Source organism: Gracilinanus agilis, chromosome 5 (assembly GCF_016433145.1).
Source record: "Gracilinanus agilis isolate LMUSP501 chromosome 5, AgileGrace, whole genome shotgun sequence".
Lineage (NCBI taxonomy): Eukaryota > Metazoa > Chordata > Mammalia > Didelphimorphia > Didelphidae > Gracilinanus > Gracilinanus agilis.
This window is the reverse complement of record NC_058134.1, coordinates 223037915-223054855: the sequence shown is the minus strand read 5'-3', so window position 1 is coordinate 223054855 and position 16941 is coordinate 223037915. Positions and strand designations below refer to the sequence as shown.

At 45.8% G+C, this 16941-nt stretch overlaps 1 protein-coding gene across 1 annotated transcript in view; it reads left to right on the top strand.

Annotated features, from left to right (window-relative positions):
* The window catches only part of BTBD11 (BTB domain containing 11), a 334485-nt gene that overhangs the window by 5708 nt on the left and 311836 nt on the right, over positions 1-16941 (top strand). The window contains exon 2 of the mRNA XM_044679134.1: positions 104-416. Within this exon, the coding sequence (XP_044535069.1) occupies positions 104-416 (313 nt within the window). The remainder of the gene's footprint in view (positions 1-103; positions 417-16941) is intronic.

Genomic DNA, 16941 nt, shown 5'->3' with positions numbered 1-16941 from the left:
GCCGCCCCCGCCACCTGGGGCACTGCCCCCGCCGCCCCCACCCCCTCCCCCGCCGCCGCCTCCACCCCCGTTGCCCCCGCCGCCGCCCCGCGCCCCGGTGGAGCGGGAGGCTGGGGCAGGAGCGGGGGCCGGGCCTGGGCCCGGGACGGGCGGAGGGGGCTGCAGTGCAGGGAGCAGCACCAGCGGGGGCAGCAGCTGCTGCGCGCCCCCCACCGCTGGCGCCGCCGCAGCCACTGGCCACCACCATGTCCACCATCATCACCACCACTACCACCAGCCGCAGCACCACCACCATGCCCCCCAAGAGCCTCCCAAGTTCACGGTGGAATCCCTGGAGCAGACCATCAACAATGACTCGGAGCTCTGGGGGCTGCTGCAGCCCTATCAGCATCTCATCTGCGGGAAGAACGCCCACGGTAAGTGCCCAGGGGCAACCCTCCCACCCCTGCCACCCCCCCTTCTCGGGACGGCCGGCTGGTTCCCAGCGGGAGTCTTAGGCGCCTTGGCTGGGAGAGGAAAAGCAGCTCTCTTTCTCTACCTCTTTTGCGGTCTACACCTGCAGAGGGTGCACTTCTTCCGGGGTCGGAGCTCTTGGGTCCGGGGGAGTGCGGTCACGCCCCCTCGGGAGCCTGGGTGCAGCCCCAGCGGGTGGGTTTGCGAGCTCTTGGGGCTCCGGCCTCCAGGCTCCAGGCTGGTGCCCAGCGGGGGCGGGGCCTGCCACATATTTTGACAGGTTCGGGATTTTGCTGCAGATCTGTGCTCCCTACCCCCTCCCCTGTCGGCCCACCCCTGTGCCCAAAGCCCTGTTTTGACCTTGAAGCTGACAGATTCTGGGGCGCCGAAGGAGTCTGACCTGAGGAAGGTGGCATCCTTGCCCTTCTTACCCCTATGCTCAATATGGGCACCAAGCTGGGAGTCGAGGGAGGCCATAGCAGGGCTTTCAAGCGGGGTTAAATCCGAGCTGGGGGGGAGAGGAAGACCACCCCAATAAGGGGGACTTCTAGCTCCCCCTTATCTGGATATCAGCTCTGGGAAAGTGAGAGCCCGACCCTCTTCAGTCCTGGCTGTAACTACAGCAGTGCCCACTCGGTGAAGGGACCCTGTCTCCCCAGGACCGTGGGGTAGGGAGAACTGGAGCGAGAAGATGGACTGGGTTTGGGGGGGGGAGGGGGCGGTGGAGAGCAGTGGGTGGGGTCTGGCTTGGATCTCTAGCCAGTCTTCCCAGTACGTTCTAACCTTTACTCTGGTGACTAGCCCACAGCAGGACCTGTAGTTTGGCACCGCAAGCCTGGGGAGGTGGGGGAGGGAGGGGGGTGATGAGGAGCAAGTGCGGAGGTACCTCCTTGTTTGTGAGAGAGAGAAAGAGAGGGAGAGGGAGAGAGAAGCCGTCCTGCCGCCTCAAAGCCTGAGCTCGATACTTCAAAGCTTCAATTTTCCACAGGAAATGGTAGAAGCATAAGCAGAGACTCCCCAAACGAAAGAAAACTTTGTTACATATTCAGTGGTTTGGCCAGAGGTTGCCTGGTGGGGACTGAAACGCCGTCTTTCTGGGCAGATTTCATTCATGTTGCTGCATGTTTACCCTGGAGGCTGCTAGGGAGATGGGCCCTGGTGCTGCAGAACTGCCCGGGTCCTGGCCCCAGGAGTGTGTGGGTTAAGTGCTGGTGCCCAGCTAGAGGTGGGCTCCAAGAAGGCTCTGGCTCCAGGTTTCCCGACTCTTTTGTTCAACTGTGAGTCCATCTGAAAGGCAGCTTTCTGGAGAGCTTACTACATTCCAGGCTCCTGGCTGAGCTGCAGGGGAGGGCTGGGGGAAGTGACATCAAAGGCCCAAACCACCATCCCTGCCCTCAGGAAGCGCCCACTTCCCTGAGAGTACTCTGGGTACCATCTTCGTATTTCCAGGGGAGAAAGCCTGCTCCATAGAGGCAGTTAGCGAGCCTTTGTTAAAGCAGGGTTCTAACCTCTGGGGATTCAAAGAAATGCCAAAGCACAAAGCCTGGGTTCGAGGAGTTCATATTATTGACAACACTGGAGGTCTCCTCCATTTTCGAGGGGAGAAAACTAAGGCTCATTTGGCCACTCAACAAGCATCTATTGAGCATTTATTCTATTCCAGGGACTGTGCTGAGCCCTAGAGAGACCAAGAAAACCAAAACCAATCCCTGCTTCCCAGGGGCTCACATTTTCCAACAGGGGAAGGCAAGAGAGGGCGAGACCAAGTTTGGGGACCTGGTGGGGTCCTGTTTAGGATCTATTTATTGGCCAACAGGCAGTTCACGCCCACCCTGCCTCTCTCCCTCGTGGCTCAGTTGAAGTCACATTCTCTAAAGACAGGGACTGTACCCTAATATCTGCTTGCCCGGCACCCATGCTCCACCTTCCTTTCCCTTCAACAACTACCCTGCCTTGTAAAACCCCAACCAATTGGCGGATTTCTGGGAAAGTCCTGGAAGAGACCTTAGAGGCCTACTTCTAATTTTCCAATAAGGAAACAGGTCCAGAGAGTGACTTGCCCAACATCCCCCAGCTAGATGGTCTGATGAAATCCTGGCATCTTAGAATTTCCAAATAGAATGTTAACGATGAGGAAATCAAGACTTAGAAGGGTGTTTTCACTTGCCCACATTGGTGTTCTCTGGGTAGTTCCCGAGACCGGTCCAGGACTGATGAGAAACGGCATCAAATAGTAGATAGAGCTGGCTTCCAAGACAGGATGACGTGGGGGGACACAGACTGTCACAGACTCTGGGCAGATATGACTCAGTGCTCCGGCTAACTCTAAGACAAAACAACCTGCTTTGGGGGAGAGAGTTTCTCGCCTATGCCAGTGAAATCCTAAGTCTGATTCTTTTTTTAAAGAAAGACCCATTTCTTTATCCTCAGACTTTCAGCCATCTAGAAGACAGTTACAATACTGGCAAACCTGCAAGCACCCAGAAAAGAGATGGGAAAACGCCCAAGTTAGACCACAAGGAGCTCATTCCCTAGACTCCTCTAGCTTAGGCCTGCTGGACAAATGATTTGACCACAAATGGCCCTCCGCTCCATTCCCCTCTGTTTTGATGGACTTTGTTTAATAAAAAGACAAGGGAGTGAGATGCTGAAGGTCAAAAGGACTTCTTTTGGTTCAGGCAACACCTTCTCTGGGAAGCAGAATATTGTAATGGAAAGACCATTGGCTGGGCAGTCAGAAGACTTGGGCTCTAGTCCTGGTTCTGCAACTGCCATTGGGAAAGCCATTATAACTTTTTGGCCACAGTTTCCCTATTTCTATCCAATGGGAGGGTTTTTAGATTGGACGGAATGATTTCTCAAGGTTCCTTCCAGCTCTAACATTCTTTTCCTAGTTTCTTTCTTCATTCTCTTTAATTTTTGTTATCTATAACATCGTTTTAAAACAGTTTTTGTGTTCATTTTATTTTTTTTTTAGAATTATTATAATTTAAGGAGAAGGAAGACCACAGAGTTGGTTTGGCCTGTTTGAGTTGGCGTTATTTCCTGCTCAGTTCCCATTACAGTGCATTTTCTCATGAAGTTGTAGTACATTCATTTTTAAATCCCATTTATCATCCAGAGTATAAGCTTTACCTTAATTTTACTCCCTCCCCACTCTATCCCTATTGTATTTTCCTAGATTTTTTAAGGCATTAGTGCCTCATTTATCCAACATCTTTGGGGAATAAGGTTTTTCAAGCATTAGCTACTTTCCTGCCTTATTAAACAGAGTGTAATGAACATACCTTAGAGGAAGCTAGGTGGCTCAGTGGGTAGGGCACTGGACTTGAAATCAGGAAGACTTATTATCTTCATGAGTTCAAATATGGTCCCAGATACTTAGTAGCTGTGTGGCCCTGGGCAAGTCACTTTACTCTGTTTACCTCAATTTCCTCATCTGTAAAAGGGGCTGGAGAAGAAAATGGCAAAGCACTCTAGTATCTTTGCCAAGAAAACCTCAAATAGAGTCATGAATTGTCAGTAATGATGGAAAAATGACTGAAATGAATTTTTACTGGCAGAAGCTCATCTTTGTGGCCATCCAATAGTTCGTGCTCCAGACTACATACCTTTTTCATACCTGTGCCTGTTTTTTTTAAGTTTTTCTTTCTTCTCTTTCCCTATAAGGATAATAGCTCCCACTTGCCATCTTCCCTGTGCATCTACTCCTAGTGCCACTGGGTCCTATTCCTCCTTTTTCATTGATGAACCAGTCAAGCTTGTTATAATTGTCTCTAAAATAAAAATAGATAGGCTCTGAATAAAGGCCTGAGGGACCCCCCTTTGAGTAAAGGTCATTAATTTTGTGAAGTTTCTTTTGGTGGCTCAGAAGCCATTTTTTCATTTCTTTACTTAATCCTTGAGATATCCAGAAAAATAACCTCTATATAAGAGAAGCATCGCCATGTTGAGGTTTTCTTTTCCTTCCCAATTTGCCAAAATTTCAATTTCCTTACAATCTAGTCCAATTAACTGAATCCATAACTCAGGGTGGTGATGATGAGGTGATTGTTCTGGGGCACTAAGTGGGAGATTCCTACTCACTTCCTCTGACAGTCAGATCCAGGGTTCTGTGACCATCTTCCAGCATCATCCTTGAGTCAATCCAACAGGTGTTTATGAACCAAGTACCTATGGGCCAAGAACTGGGAGACAAGGGCAAAAATGAAATGGCCCTTGCCCTCAGGCAGCTTACATTCAGCTTACACATGGAGATGCATTAGTAAGCATGAAATTTCGCATGAAGTCATTTGGAGGAAAAGGAGAGGCCCTGACTCCTGGGGAAATCAGAGAAGGCTCTTTCTAGAAGGAGGCTCCAGAGATGAGCCTAGGAGGGACGTAGAGGTTCTGAGAGACAGAAGTGAGGAGATGTCCTCCAGGCATGGTATGGAACCTATGCAAAGGCAATAAACAATAGGTGATGGAATGCTATGTTGGGACTGCAGGACAGAGAGCTAGACGGCATAGAAGATAGAACCCTGGACTTCGTACAAGAAGACCTGACTTCAAATCCTGCCTCAAATGCTTACCATCTCCGGTCAGTCACTTACTTTCTCAGCCTCAGTTTTTCCATCTATAAAATGGGGCTAATTTCATTACTTACCTCAGGTAGCGTTTTGTGGACCTTAACACTTCTGTTTTATTTGTATTTGTTGTGTATTATTGTTGTTACCTAAAGCCCAGTGTGCGTGAGGGGGAATGTGTAAGTAGTTTTGAAAGGCTTGGACACCCCGTGTCAGACTTTGGGAGCACATGGACCAGGATCATACAGGATAGGCAGGAACAGATGGGTCACAAACTGGATTGTTGGAGAGAACTTCCAAGTCCAGGGGAATCACAATCCGGGCGAGCATTTGAGCTCCTTGGAAAGTTGGGATGGTGCTAGATTGGGAAGGGCTGGAAAGGCAAAAAAAGGAGCTTGTATTTGAGCTAGAGGCAGTGGGGAGCCATTGATACTTCTTGAGATGGAGAGTTATGATGAGCAAACCTATGCTTTAGTGGTGTGACTTTGGCAGCGGCAGGAAAGGTGGTTGGTCAGGGGAGAGGCAGAGAGATGAAATAGAAACATCTGGGGAGATATCGTAGCTACCTTAGACTAAAAATATCAGCAGTCTTAAACTGTCTGTCTTCTTGCCTTCACGTAATAATACTGTTAGAAATGTCCCTGTCCTGGACAGCCCATTTTCTTCCCTTTACAACAAAAACCTCTTATCTTTGGCCTTGGAATCAAGACTGTATTGGTTCCAAGGCAGAAGAGCGGTAAGGACTAGGCAATGGGGTTAAGTGATTTGCCCAGGGTCACACAGCTAGGAAGTGTCTGAGGTCAGATTTGAATCCAGGAACTCTTAGCTCTAGAGCTGGCCCTCAATCCATTGAGCCACCTAGCTGCCCCATACTCACCTTACTCTTATGGTTAGGATTAGCAGGAGAGACTCACAGATTGAGTTAGAGATATAGAGATACAGAGACATAGAAAGACAGATCTAGAGATTGAGCTTTCCTTCTCTCTCCCTTCCTCATTCCTTCTCTTCTTCCCTTCTTCCTTCCCTTCCTTCCTTCCTTCCTTCCCTAGATTCTTAGAATCAGAAGAGATCTTAGACATTATCTGGTCTAGCTTCTCTGCCTGAAGCATGAAGCTCCTCTTCAGCATTCCTGGCAAGTAGATGTCTAGCCTCTGCTTCAAACACCTTGCAGTGACAGGCAGCTCACTACTTCATTTTATTTGCTGTGATGCATAAGTCTGTGCCACTAATCCAGACTTGATTTTAAATGGATTACTCTGTAAGTGGAGAGAAGTCATGCTCTAGATATTTTTTTATGGTCTCTTTACAGTTTCAGGATATTAAATCATTTTGGGAACATTAATTAGCCTGAGTCGTCATCATCCCTCACATTCTCTCAGATGGCCTTCCATTTTCCTCTTGCCCATATAACCATTTTCCCTGTCTGCCTGAAAGCTCACTCTGCACAGGCGCCTTTCTCCCAACTCAATGTCCTGACTGTCCTGCAGAATCATCAGGCCAGGCCAGATGTCCCAAACTCACTCATTTCCTGCCCAGTGCCTCAGTGGTTACTCAGTTCCAGGAGCACACTTTTAATTAAGTTGTTTAGCATAAATTAAAACTTTGGATCTGGGTCAGAAGAGGGTTGCTAGGAGTATATGAGTACCTTTGTCATTTTGGAGGCCCTGGCAATTATAATTATGATACCTGATGGAAGTCAAACAGCAAAGAGGCCCCAGTGGCTCGATGGCCTGAGGATAAGAGATGAGAAGATTCTAGTTGTGAATTTTCTCTTGCCTGCTTGTGTGACCTTGGGCTGGTCACTGAACTCCTCTGTAGAGAAGATTCTAAGGACAACATGTCATTTCTCTGAAAAGGATTCTGGCTAGATTAAGTTAATTATTGGGCACAAAGCAACTGGGTAAGTGTCAAGTATGAAATAATCACATAAATAATAATCAGCAGCCCCTAGTCTGTGTGGGGCCCAGGACTAGGGCCTTAGTTGAATCAGAGTGTGTGGCCATCTCCCTGCCTTGGCATGTTTAGGGAGGCAAAAAAAAAAATAAGAAGAAGGTGGAACAGAAAGACAAATCCTTGAGGAGAAACAAAGTCACAAAAAATTGCTGCCTCAGGAATACAGAATGGTAATAATAATGACTGTAACAACAATAACAGCAATAACAATACATGTAGGGGCAATATTTTAATTCAACAAAAATTTTCAGTACAGTATATTTTATTCTAATTTTCCGAGAATCTGTGATTTGTGAGTGGTGCATGGATGTGGTCGCTCTCTACTAACTGTAATGTTTAGTTGGCCAGAACACTTTATCCACCTTCATTTTGGGTATCGGAGATACCAAGAATCTTAAATAAATGGTTGGGTAAATATTGTGTTTTGAGTAGATTAACATTTTGTCTATTTATCCTTCTATTCTCCTTTCATCTTTCTCTCTGTCTTTCTCTGTCCCTCCCTCCCTCTCCTTCTCCCCATTCCCTTTCACTCTTTCCATCCATTTTGATTTATCATCTATCTATCTATCTATCTATCTATCTATCTATCTATCTATCTATCNTTTATCATCTATCTATCTATCTATCTATCTATCTATCTATCTATCTATCTATCTATCTATATCTAATTTCTATACCTATCTGTTTATCTCTCTATTCATTTTAAAATTTATTTTTCACTTCAGTCAGTATTTAAGCAACTTCCATGTGCTGGGCACAGCATTAGGTGCTGAGAATACAATGGCAAAAGTGAAACTGGGGGGAAATTCCCAAAGAAAGTGTCACTTTATTCTCAAAGCACAAGCCTGATCTCCTTAAAAAACCATCAGTTGCTCCCTACTACTCCAAGGATAAAATATAGACTCATCTGTGTGGCCCTCTCAAGCCCTCAGCAATCTGGCTTAAGCCTCATTCCACTGGACACATTCTATGTCCTTCTAAACTGTCCCCCCGAACAACATTTTTTAATGTTTTGTCTTTTCCTATGAGAAGGGAAACTCCTTGAAAGAACTATTGTCTTCTTTATTGCTTTAATTTTCTTCTCTTCTTTATTGCCTTTAATTCCCAGTACTTATCACAGACCATAGCAAACATTTAACCCATGATATCTTCCTTTTTCTCTTTTCTTTTTGAGGAAAATTAATATTCTGCCTTATCATATCAATCTGAAATCCATCCTTTACTCTATTTGATCAACCCCCTCACCAGGCCTGTTTCTGAAGGGCATAATGTGAATACTCCTAATCCCCAAGGATTTTACTCCTTAACCAATGTGAACTGGGCTCCTCCCAAATGGGACAAGTCTCCTGTTCTTGCTTTTCCTTATCAAAGTTAGGGGTAATTGGGAATCCAAGAGGGAAGTCAAACTGAGGGGAACCAGACTGAGTTTTTTGGTTTGTTTGTTTTTCCAGTATAGATTGTTAAAGGCAGCTCTGGATGACATTTTTAATAGATGATGCTATACATAAAGCTCATAACTTCCAAAGTATTTGGAATAAAACCTTTTAGATGCTTGAGACCAAATGGATAAATATCAAAACCAGGTGGGGATAGGATGAGGCTCACGTCATCTTCCTTCTCCTCCTCTCTGCCTCTGGGGGTTGTACTGACAATGCTTCCAGTAAATCTACAGAAGATGAGTTTATATGCCAACACTTTTATTCAGGTACAAAAAGCAAACATTTTATCCACCTGTGGAAGAGTCCACCAAACATTAAACATCACTGGAGTAGGATGGTGACCTGCTTCCCAACAGGGAGTCTATATGAATAGAAACTCTGATTTCATTGGTATAGGCAACTCGCAGGTGAGGAAACTGCCTTTGCCAATGCTCACCAGCTTCTCTTCTCTGCAAATCTTAGAGAATTACCTAGAATAGTGGCATCAAACTGAAATAGGGTGGCACACTGAATTAGAAAACCACAAATTGACATTATCCATATTGAACTATATTTTATTTTTTAGAATTTTTTCCATGGTTACATGATTTATGTTCTTTGCCTCCCCCCCTCCAACCTTCCCTCTCCTGTAGCTGAAGCGAAATTCCACTGGGTTTTACATGTATCATTGATCAAGACCTATTTCCATATTATTGATAGTCACACTGGGTTGACCATTTAGAGTCTACATCCCAAATCATATCTGCATCAACCCATGTGTTCAAGCAGTTGTTTTTCTTCTGTGTTTCTCCTCTCACAGTTCTTCCTCTGAATGTTTCTAGTTTTCTTTCTCATAAGTCCCTCAGAATTGTCCTGGACTGCTGCTATTGAGAAGTCCATTACATTCGATTGTGCCACAGTGTATCTGTCTCTGTGTATAAGGTTCTCCTGGTTCTGCTCCTTTCACTCTGCATCAATTTCTGGAAGTTGTTCCAGTTCACATGGAATTCCTCCAGTTCATTATTCCTTTGAGCACAATAGTATTCCATCTCCAGCAGATTCCACAATTTGTTCAGCCATTCCTCATTCAAAGGGCATCTCCTCATTTTCCAATGTTTTGCTACCACAAAGAGCGCAGCTATAAATATTTTTGTACAAGTCTTTTTCCCTGTGATCTCTTTGGGGTATAAACCCAACAGTGGTATCGACTGTATTTTTTATTTTATTAAACATTTCCCAATTATATTTTAGACTGGGTTGGGCAGCACATTGATTAAGACCTATTTCTTTTGTGGCCTGGCCTCCACTTTGACCTTCCCAGGTCTAGAGAGTTGAGAGGCTTAGTCACTTACTAGGAATCACACAGGCAGGGTAAGTCTATCTGAGGCAGCTGGGTGGTATAGTGATAGACTCTTGGGCCTGGCATCAGTAAGACCTGAGTTCAAATCCTGCCTAAGACATTTACTGGCTGTGTGACCCTGGGCAAGTCACTTAACCTCTGCTTTCCTCAGTTTGTGAATCTGTAAAATGGTGATCATAATAGCACCTACTTCCTGGGTTGTTATAAAAATCAAATGAGATAATATTTGTAAAAAGCACTTAGCACAGTGCCTGGCACACAGTAAATGCTTATTTCCTTCTCTTTTCTTCCTCCTACTTGAATTAAATTTTGAAAAGTGGCTTCTAAGTATCAGCTATTATTATTGAATATAGAACATATAGAAATCTTAGATGTCTGCTCCGCTTCTTCTCTCTCCCTCTCTCTCTGTCTCTCTCTCTCTCTTTCTCTTTGTCTTCTCTCCCTCTCTTCTCCTTTTTCTCAGCCTCTGTCTCTTTTCCCTCAGAGAGGAATTTGTCCAAGGTCACACAGAAACTAAACGGCAGAAGAAGAATTCAAACTGGGGTCTTCTAGTTCTACACTTGTAGTCAAAGAATAGTATAGTTGATATTGAAGTTAGGAAGCCTGTGTTCTAATCTTACCTGATATTTATTAACTATGTAATTTGGAGCAAGTCACTTCCCATCTCTGGGCCTTAGTTTCCTCATCTGTAAAATAAGGGACATTTGACAAGATGACCTGTTAGGTCAGGTATGGTTCTCCCTTTGCAAGCTCAGTCCCCTAAGATACATAGACACTCTTACTAGCAACAAATGCCTTAAACTCTTTCTTGAGAATCTTTGTGTTGGTGACTGCCTCAGTGGTGATGGTAAGTAACATGATCAGGGCTATTCCACTTGTCCATACCTAATCACTTTGGGTAAGAAGAGCTAGATAATAGAATGAATAACCTGTCAAGAGCATTGTGGCTGCGGATGGACAGCCTCCCTGTAATAGCGTGGCTTTTATGATTTGTACACCTCTCATCAAATTAAATGCTACTTTGGAAGGAAAAGAGGCATCCAGTACGTGGTGGTGGATTCAGCCAGTGAAGAAATTGAGTGAAATTCAGGTATGCCCAAGGTTAGACTCAACAGAGATTTTCCCAAGGGCAGATCAGAGAGTCTGGCCCCGAGACACAGGGAGGAACATAAGCAACCCAAACCTTTAGAGAGAAAGGAAGGGCAGGATTTGGAGTTATGGGGCTTTGGGTAATCATTTTTGCAGTTATCTCAAGTGAGAAAATACATATAAAGTGCTTTGCACACCTTGTTGCCCTATAGACATGTCAGGAACAGGGAGTCATCCTGAAAATTTACAAAATGTAGGTAAAAAGAAAATCAATGCTTTGTTTTCTCCAGATGTCATTTAGAAATGAATCCTCTTCTTCCAAATCCCAAATAAACCCATTTCATTGATGTAAACAGTTGGGCACTAGACTACCATGAGACCATAGATCCATTCTCCCTTTCCCACCAGAGAGTGGCTTTCTAAAGGTTGTAATTGCATGGAGGAAACCTTCCACTTATTTTGTTGGGACATCCTATTGGGACAAGCCTTGGCTGAGTCAGCAGCTCCACCATTATGTATATGTTTCTCAAAGAGTTTATTCTTTTTCTTTTTTTCTATACAATGCAATTTCCCCTAACAGAAGCTCTCCCTGCGCTATTGAACCATCCATTGCGAAAAAGAAATAACAAATTCGAGTAAAACCAAATGATTCAAGTGTTATTCTTTTAAAAAAATGCTTACCTAGAAAAGATAATGGCTAGACACTTGGGGTTAAGTGACTTGCCCAGAGTCACACAGCTAGCAAGTGTCTGAGGGAGGTCAAATTTGAACCCAGGAGCTCCCAACTCCAGGCCTGGCTCTCTATTCACCGAGCCACCTAGCTGCCCCAGCACCATTATTCTTCATAGTGTATACCACATTCTACATCATTTGTCCCCCACCTTTCTGCAAAGAAGAGGGAAGAATATTTCATCAGTGCTTCTCTGTGCCAAGTCTGTTCATTACAATTAATCAGAGTTTGATTGCCTTTTAGGGTTGTTCTCCATTTTGCTATTGTAGTCACTGGATCTATTCTTCTTTTGGTTCTTCATTCTTTTGTTCGGGAACCTTTCAGAGAAGCCTTCTCCAGGCTCTCAGAGTTCCTCACCTTCAGCACTTCTATAGCTCACAAGTATTCCATTCCATGAGCCAAGCCCCAGCCATGAGACAGACAGCCGCTTTGGGTTCTGGTTTTTGCTCTCTACATTTTGATAGCTCTGGGGTCTTTGTGCCCCTCGCCTCCTTGGGTGGACGTGCTCAGCAATGCTGTGAAGGGGTTTGCCACTTTTTTCAAGGAATTTGACAGCGTTTTCTCAAGTGACTGGACAAATGCACGGCTCCCCCACCATGGATGGGATTGATGTTTGCCCATTGCTTCCTGTTAGATGGGGAGCCAGCCAGGCCCCTGCCTGGGCCAAAGCTTTTTCTCTGACATGGCCCCTCTGGACTGGTTTGTTCTTCTTTGTTATGTCACTCACAACACACACAGGTTGTAGGAGAGAGAGGCAGAGGCAGAGAGACACAGAGAGAGAACGGACAGATAGAGGCAGGCAAAGATACAGAAACAGACACACAGACAGACAGAGGGACCAAGAAGAACACAGAGATACAAAAACAGACAGACAGACAGGCAACTATAGAAACAGACAAAGAGACAGACAGAGATACAGAAGCAGACATATACGTGGAGACCAAGAGACAGACACAGACACACACACAGACACACACACAGACACACACACAGACACACACACAGACACACGGACAGATAGACAGACAGACACACACACACACACATACACACGGACAGAGGACAGAGAGCTACAGAAATAGACACAGAGACAGAGATCAAGACAAAGGGAAACAGATGGAGATTGAAAAAGATAAGAGAGAAGAAAACCTGAGAGACAGGGACAGAGGGAGGTTGAGAAATTGAGAGAAGATGAGAGAGGGAGAGACTGAGAGCCAGAATCTAGAGGTTAGTTGGAGAGGAGAAAAGAGGAGACAGGGATTCAAAGAGATGGTGAGAGTCAGAGATGGGAGAAGGAAGAGAAGGAAAAACAGAAGACAAAGGAAAGGGGGAAGGGAAAGAAAAGAACAGGCATGGGAGATGGACGGAGACAGGGGAAGGGGAGAGCCAGAAACAGAGACTAAGAGACAGTGCAGAGGAGAGAGGAACAGAAAGGGAGAAATGGGAAAGAAGAAAGGGGGAGAGAGACAGAGACAGGAGAGAAGCAGCAGCAGAGAGACAAAGAAGGAGGGACTGAGAGATGGGGAGTAGGGAATGAGGGAGAGGCTGAGAGAGACAGTGAAAGGGAGGAGAGACAAGCAGGCATGCGAATTTGGGGGATGGGTTAATAGGGTTCACTGCCTGGGAGCTGCTTTCCTTTTGTACAATGAGAAGACTCCTGTGCAGAGCAGGAACACTGAGGAAAGAAATCTCTCTGGCTTGGTTTCTCTTAATTCCATCATCTTTTTCTTTTTCTCTTAAACACACACACACACACACACACACACACACACACACACACACACACACACACACACACACACACACACACACGGCCCCGCTCCATCTCTTCCTCCTCATTCAAGACTGAGGCTCCGAATTTAGGCCTAGATAATGGGCTTCTCACTGGGCCTGGTGCTGGCAGGCCTGGGCAGTCGTGTTGCTGGCAGAGGGCCCGGGGCTTTGTGCAGAGGTGGCCCAGGTGTGACCCTCCATTGCTTTCTGGCTCTCCTGCCTCTCCCATCCCTCCTCAGTCCTGGGTCGCAGCTGTTCCTGGTTTTGCTGTTCGTCCACCCCCCCAAAGCCCCAGTTTTCCTCTCAGCCCCTAGGTGAGCTCTGAATTTTGGGAAAGAGAGTTAGCTCCCTGTTTTCCCATGTGAGATAGCTTTGGGGTCTCAAAAACACCAGTAGGGCAGTTTTGCTGTTGAGGCATGTGATGGCAGGGGCTGGGCCAGACAGGAAGGCAGGGAGCTGAAGGCAGAGAGCCTTTATTTAGCTATTTGCTACCTGGGTGACCTGGGCCAAGTCTCTTTGCCCCTGTTTGGCCTCCCTCCTTCTCTGTAAAATAAAGGAATTGGATTTAGGGAGCTCTAAAGTCCTTTGAATTCTTTGAATGCTGAAGACCCAGGGAAGAGATAATGAGTGTGGCAGAAGCTCACATAACTAACGCCCTCAAGTGGAATCCAAAAGGGGGATTGGCTCAGACATAAAGGCCAGGTCAGTCAGAGGTCCCCTTTGTGCAGAGCAAAAGGACCCACAAAGCAGGGATGTCAGGTGAGGGATGGAGCCCATCGATCGGAAAGGAGGCAGCTGGGACAGTTGGCGTATGAAGGATTCATCAATCAACAAGCTTTTTTTTTACAAGCATTTAACAAGATGCTGGGGTTATAAAGACAAAAATAAAGCAGCCTCTCTCCTCTGAGAGCTCACATTCTAATGGAACTGTTGAAGGGTCTGGAGGATCCCCTGGCCCAGAAAAGAGAAGTTTAAAGGAGACTTGATTAAAGGATCATTCAGCTTGTCCTTTTGTGTTCAGGGGGTTAGGATTAGGAGCTGGTTGTGGAAGGTGTCCAGTTTCTAGGCAGTCACCACTAGGTATGTGTCCCTGGGCAAGTCATTTAACCCTATTTGCCTCAGTTCCCTCATCTGGAAAATGAGTTGGAGAAGGAAAAGGCAAACCACTCCAGGAATCTCTGCCAAGAAAACTCCAGACGGGGTCACAAAGAGTCAGACACAACTGAAATGACCAAACAACAGTGAGGAAAGTATAAGAAAAAAGATTTCAGCCCTATGTAAGGCTAGGAAAAACTTCCTGCTGCTTAGGGTGGGGTAGGCTAACTTGGGAGGTAGCACCTGTTTGCCTCAGTTTCCTCATCTGTAAAATGGGGATAATGTTAACACCTGCCTCCCAAGGTTGTTGTGAGGAAAGAATGTGATAATAATTATAAAGGGCTTAGCCCAGTTCCTAGCACAGAGTAAGTACTAGATACATGTCAGTATTGTTGTTATTATTATTATGGCCATCGTGGGCGTTCTAGTAGAAGCTGGGCAACTCCAAACCAATGTTCAACAGGTATTGCTGGGTGCGAGGGTGCCAAGATGAAGGGAGAAAGAGCCCCTACCCCTCAAGGAGATTCCTTATAACATGTAAACAAGTTCAGTAACCATAAGACAATTTGAGGCAGGAGAGAGAACTAACCAACCAACCAACAATCAGGAAAAGCTTCACATGAGCTAAGCCTTCAAGGAAGCTGTGGAAACTGAGAGGTGAGGAGGGAATGCACACTTGGCATTGGGGACAGCCTGGGCAAAGGCATGGAGATGGCATGATGGAACATTGAGTTTGGGGAATGTGGAGTAGATCGAGTTGGCTGGAATTTGGAGTTCCTGAAGGGCAGTAATTTGGAATCCACTTTGAAAGGTGGGATTGTGAATGGCTTTATGGTCCAGCTGTGGAGGGTGAGCATGGAAAAGAAGACTGGACTTGTTCTACTTGGGCCAGAACTAGGGAACCATGGGTGAGAATTGCAAAGAAGGAGATTGAGGCTCGAGGTCAGGGAATCCTTCTGAACAACCAGGAGGGAGGAAGGGAGTTCTCCCAGAAGCTGGACGACCATTTGTGGGGAAGATTGACAGGAGTTTTTTTTTTTTTTAAAGGAAATGTTTTGGGCTGGATGGCTGCTGAGGGCCTCTTTGACTCCACCTCCTGGATTGTTGTAGAGGGATAGTGTTGAAGGAATAGACCATTGGACCTCAAGCCAGAGAGATAAGGGTCCAAATATGGCACTTCTTAGCTGGGTGACCCTGAGCAAGTCATTTCATCTCTGACTGCCTTTGTTTCCTCATCTGTAAAATGGGGTTATAATAGCACTCAGCTTCCACAGTTGTTAGGAGGCTCACAGGAGATTTATAAAATGCTTTGCACACCTTAAGCACACATACACATATATACACATGTGTATTTGTATATTCACATAGTTACTAGATCTTCTTAATGGAGGGTTCATCCCTTGGGGAGGACTGGGACCTGATGACCTCTAAGGACCTTTCTTGGGGTAGCAAGGTGGAGCAGTGGGTAGAGTACTGGGCCTAGGAAGACTCATCTTCCCGAGTTCAGATCTGACCTTAGACACTTTACTAGCTCCGTGACCCTGGGCAAGTGACTTAAATTTATTTGCCTTGGTTTCTTTATCCCTAAAAATGAGCAGGGGAAGGAAATGGCAAACCATTCTGGTATCTTGGAGTAGCCAGCTGGCACAGTGGATAGAGCATCAGGTCCAGAGTCAGGAAGATCGGAGTTTAAATCTGACCTCACACACTTAGTATCTCTGTGTTCTTGGATAAGTCACTTCACCCTGTTTGTCTCTGTGTCCTCATCTGTCAAATGAGCTGGAGAAGGAAATGGTGAACCACTCCTGTGATCCTGAGCCAGTCACTTCACTCTGTTGGCCTCAGTTTGCTCATCTGTAAAATGAACTGGAGAAGGAAATGGCAAACCACTCCAAGGATCTCTGCCAAGAAAGTCCCAAATAGAGTCATGAAGAGTTGGACATGACTGAAAAAAACTGAACAACAAAGTGCATACACACATGCGCACACAGAGAGACACACAGACACACACACCATATTCTTATTCTTAATAGGGGGTTCATGCCTTGACCTCTCAGGACCTCCTAACTATAGGATTTCCTGCTCCCATGATTCTAGGAAAGGAAGATGTTTGATCCCTTATCTATCTAATGGAGGAGTCAGGACAAGGAGAAATAATAAAGCCTTATAAGCCCCAGTAATCTCACGTTTCATGTCAAGTAGTTTTTTATTTGTCATCTAATTACATCTCACTCCTGGCTAAGAGCTCCCACATTCATAACCAATAATAGCTGACAATGTAGTTAGCCAAGGGCTGAGTAAAGGGACCAAGGCATGATGGAAGTGGGGCCAGGTGTGGAGAGAGAGAGAGGCAGAGAGAGGCAGAGAGAGGCAGAGAGAGGCAGAGAGAGGCAGAGGGAGAGAGGGAGAGAGGGAGAGAGAGATGGAGAGAGACAGAGAAAACAGAGAGAGACAGAGAGAGAGAGAGAGAGAGAGAGAGAGAGAGAGAGAGAGAGAGAGAGAGAG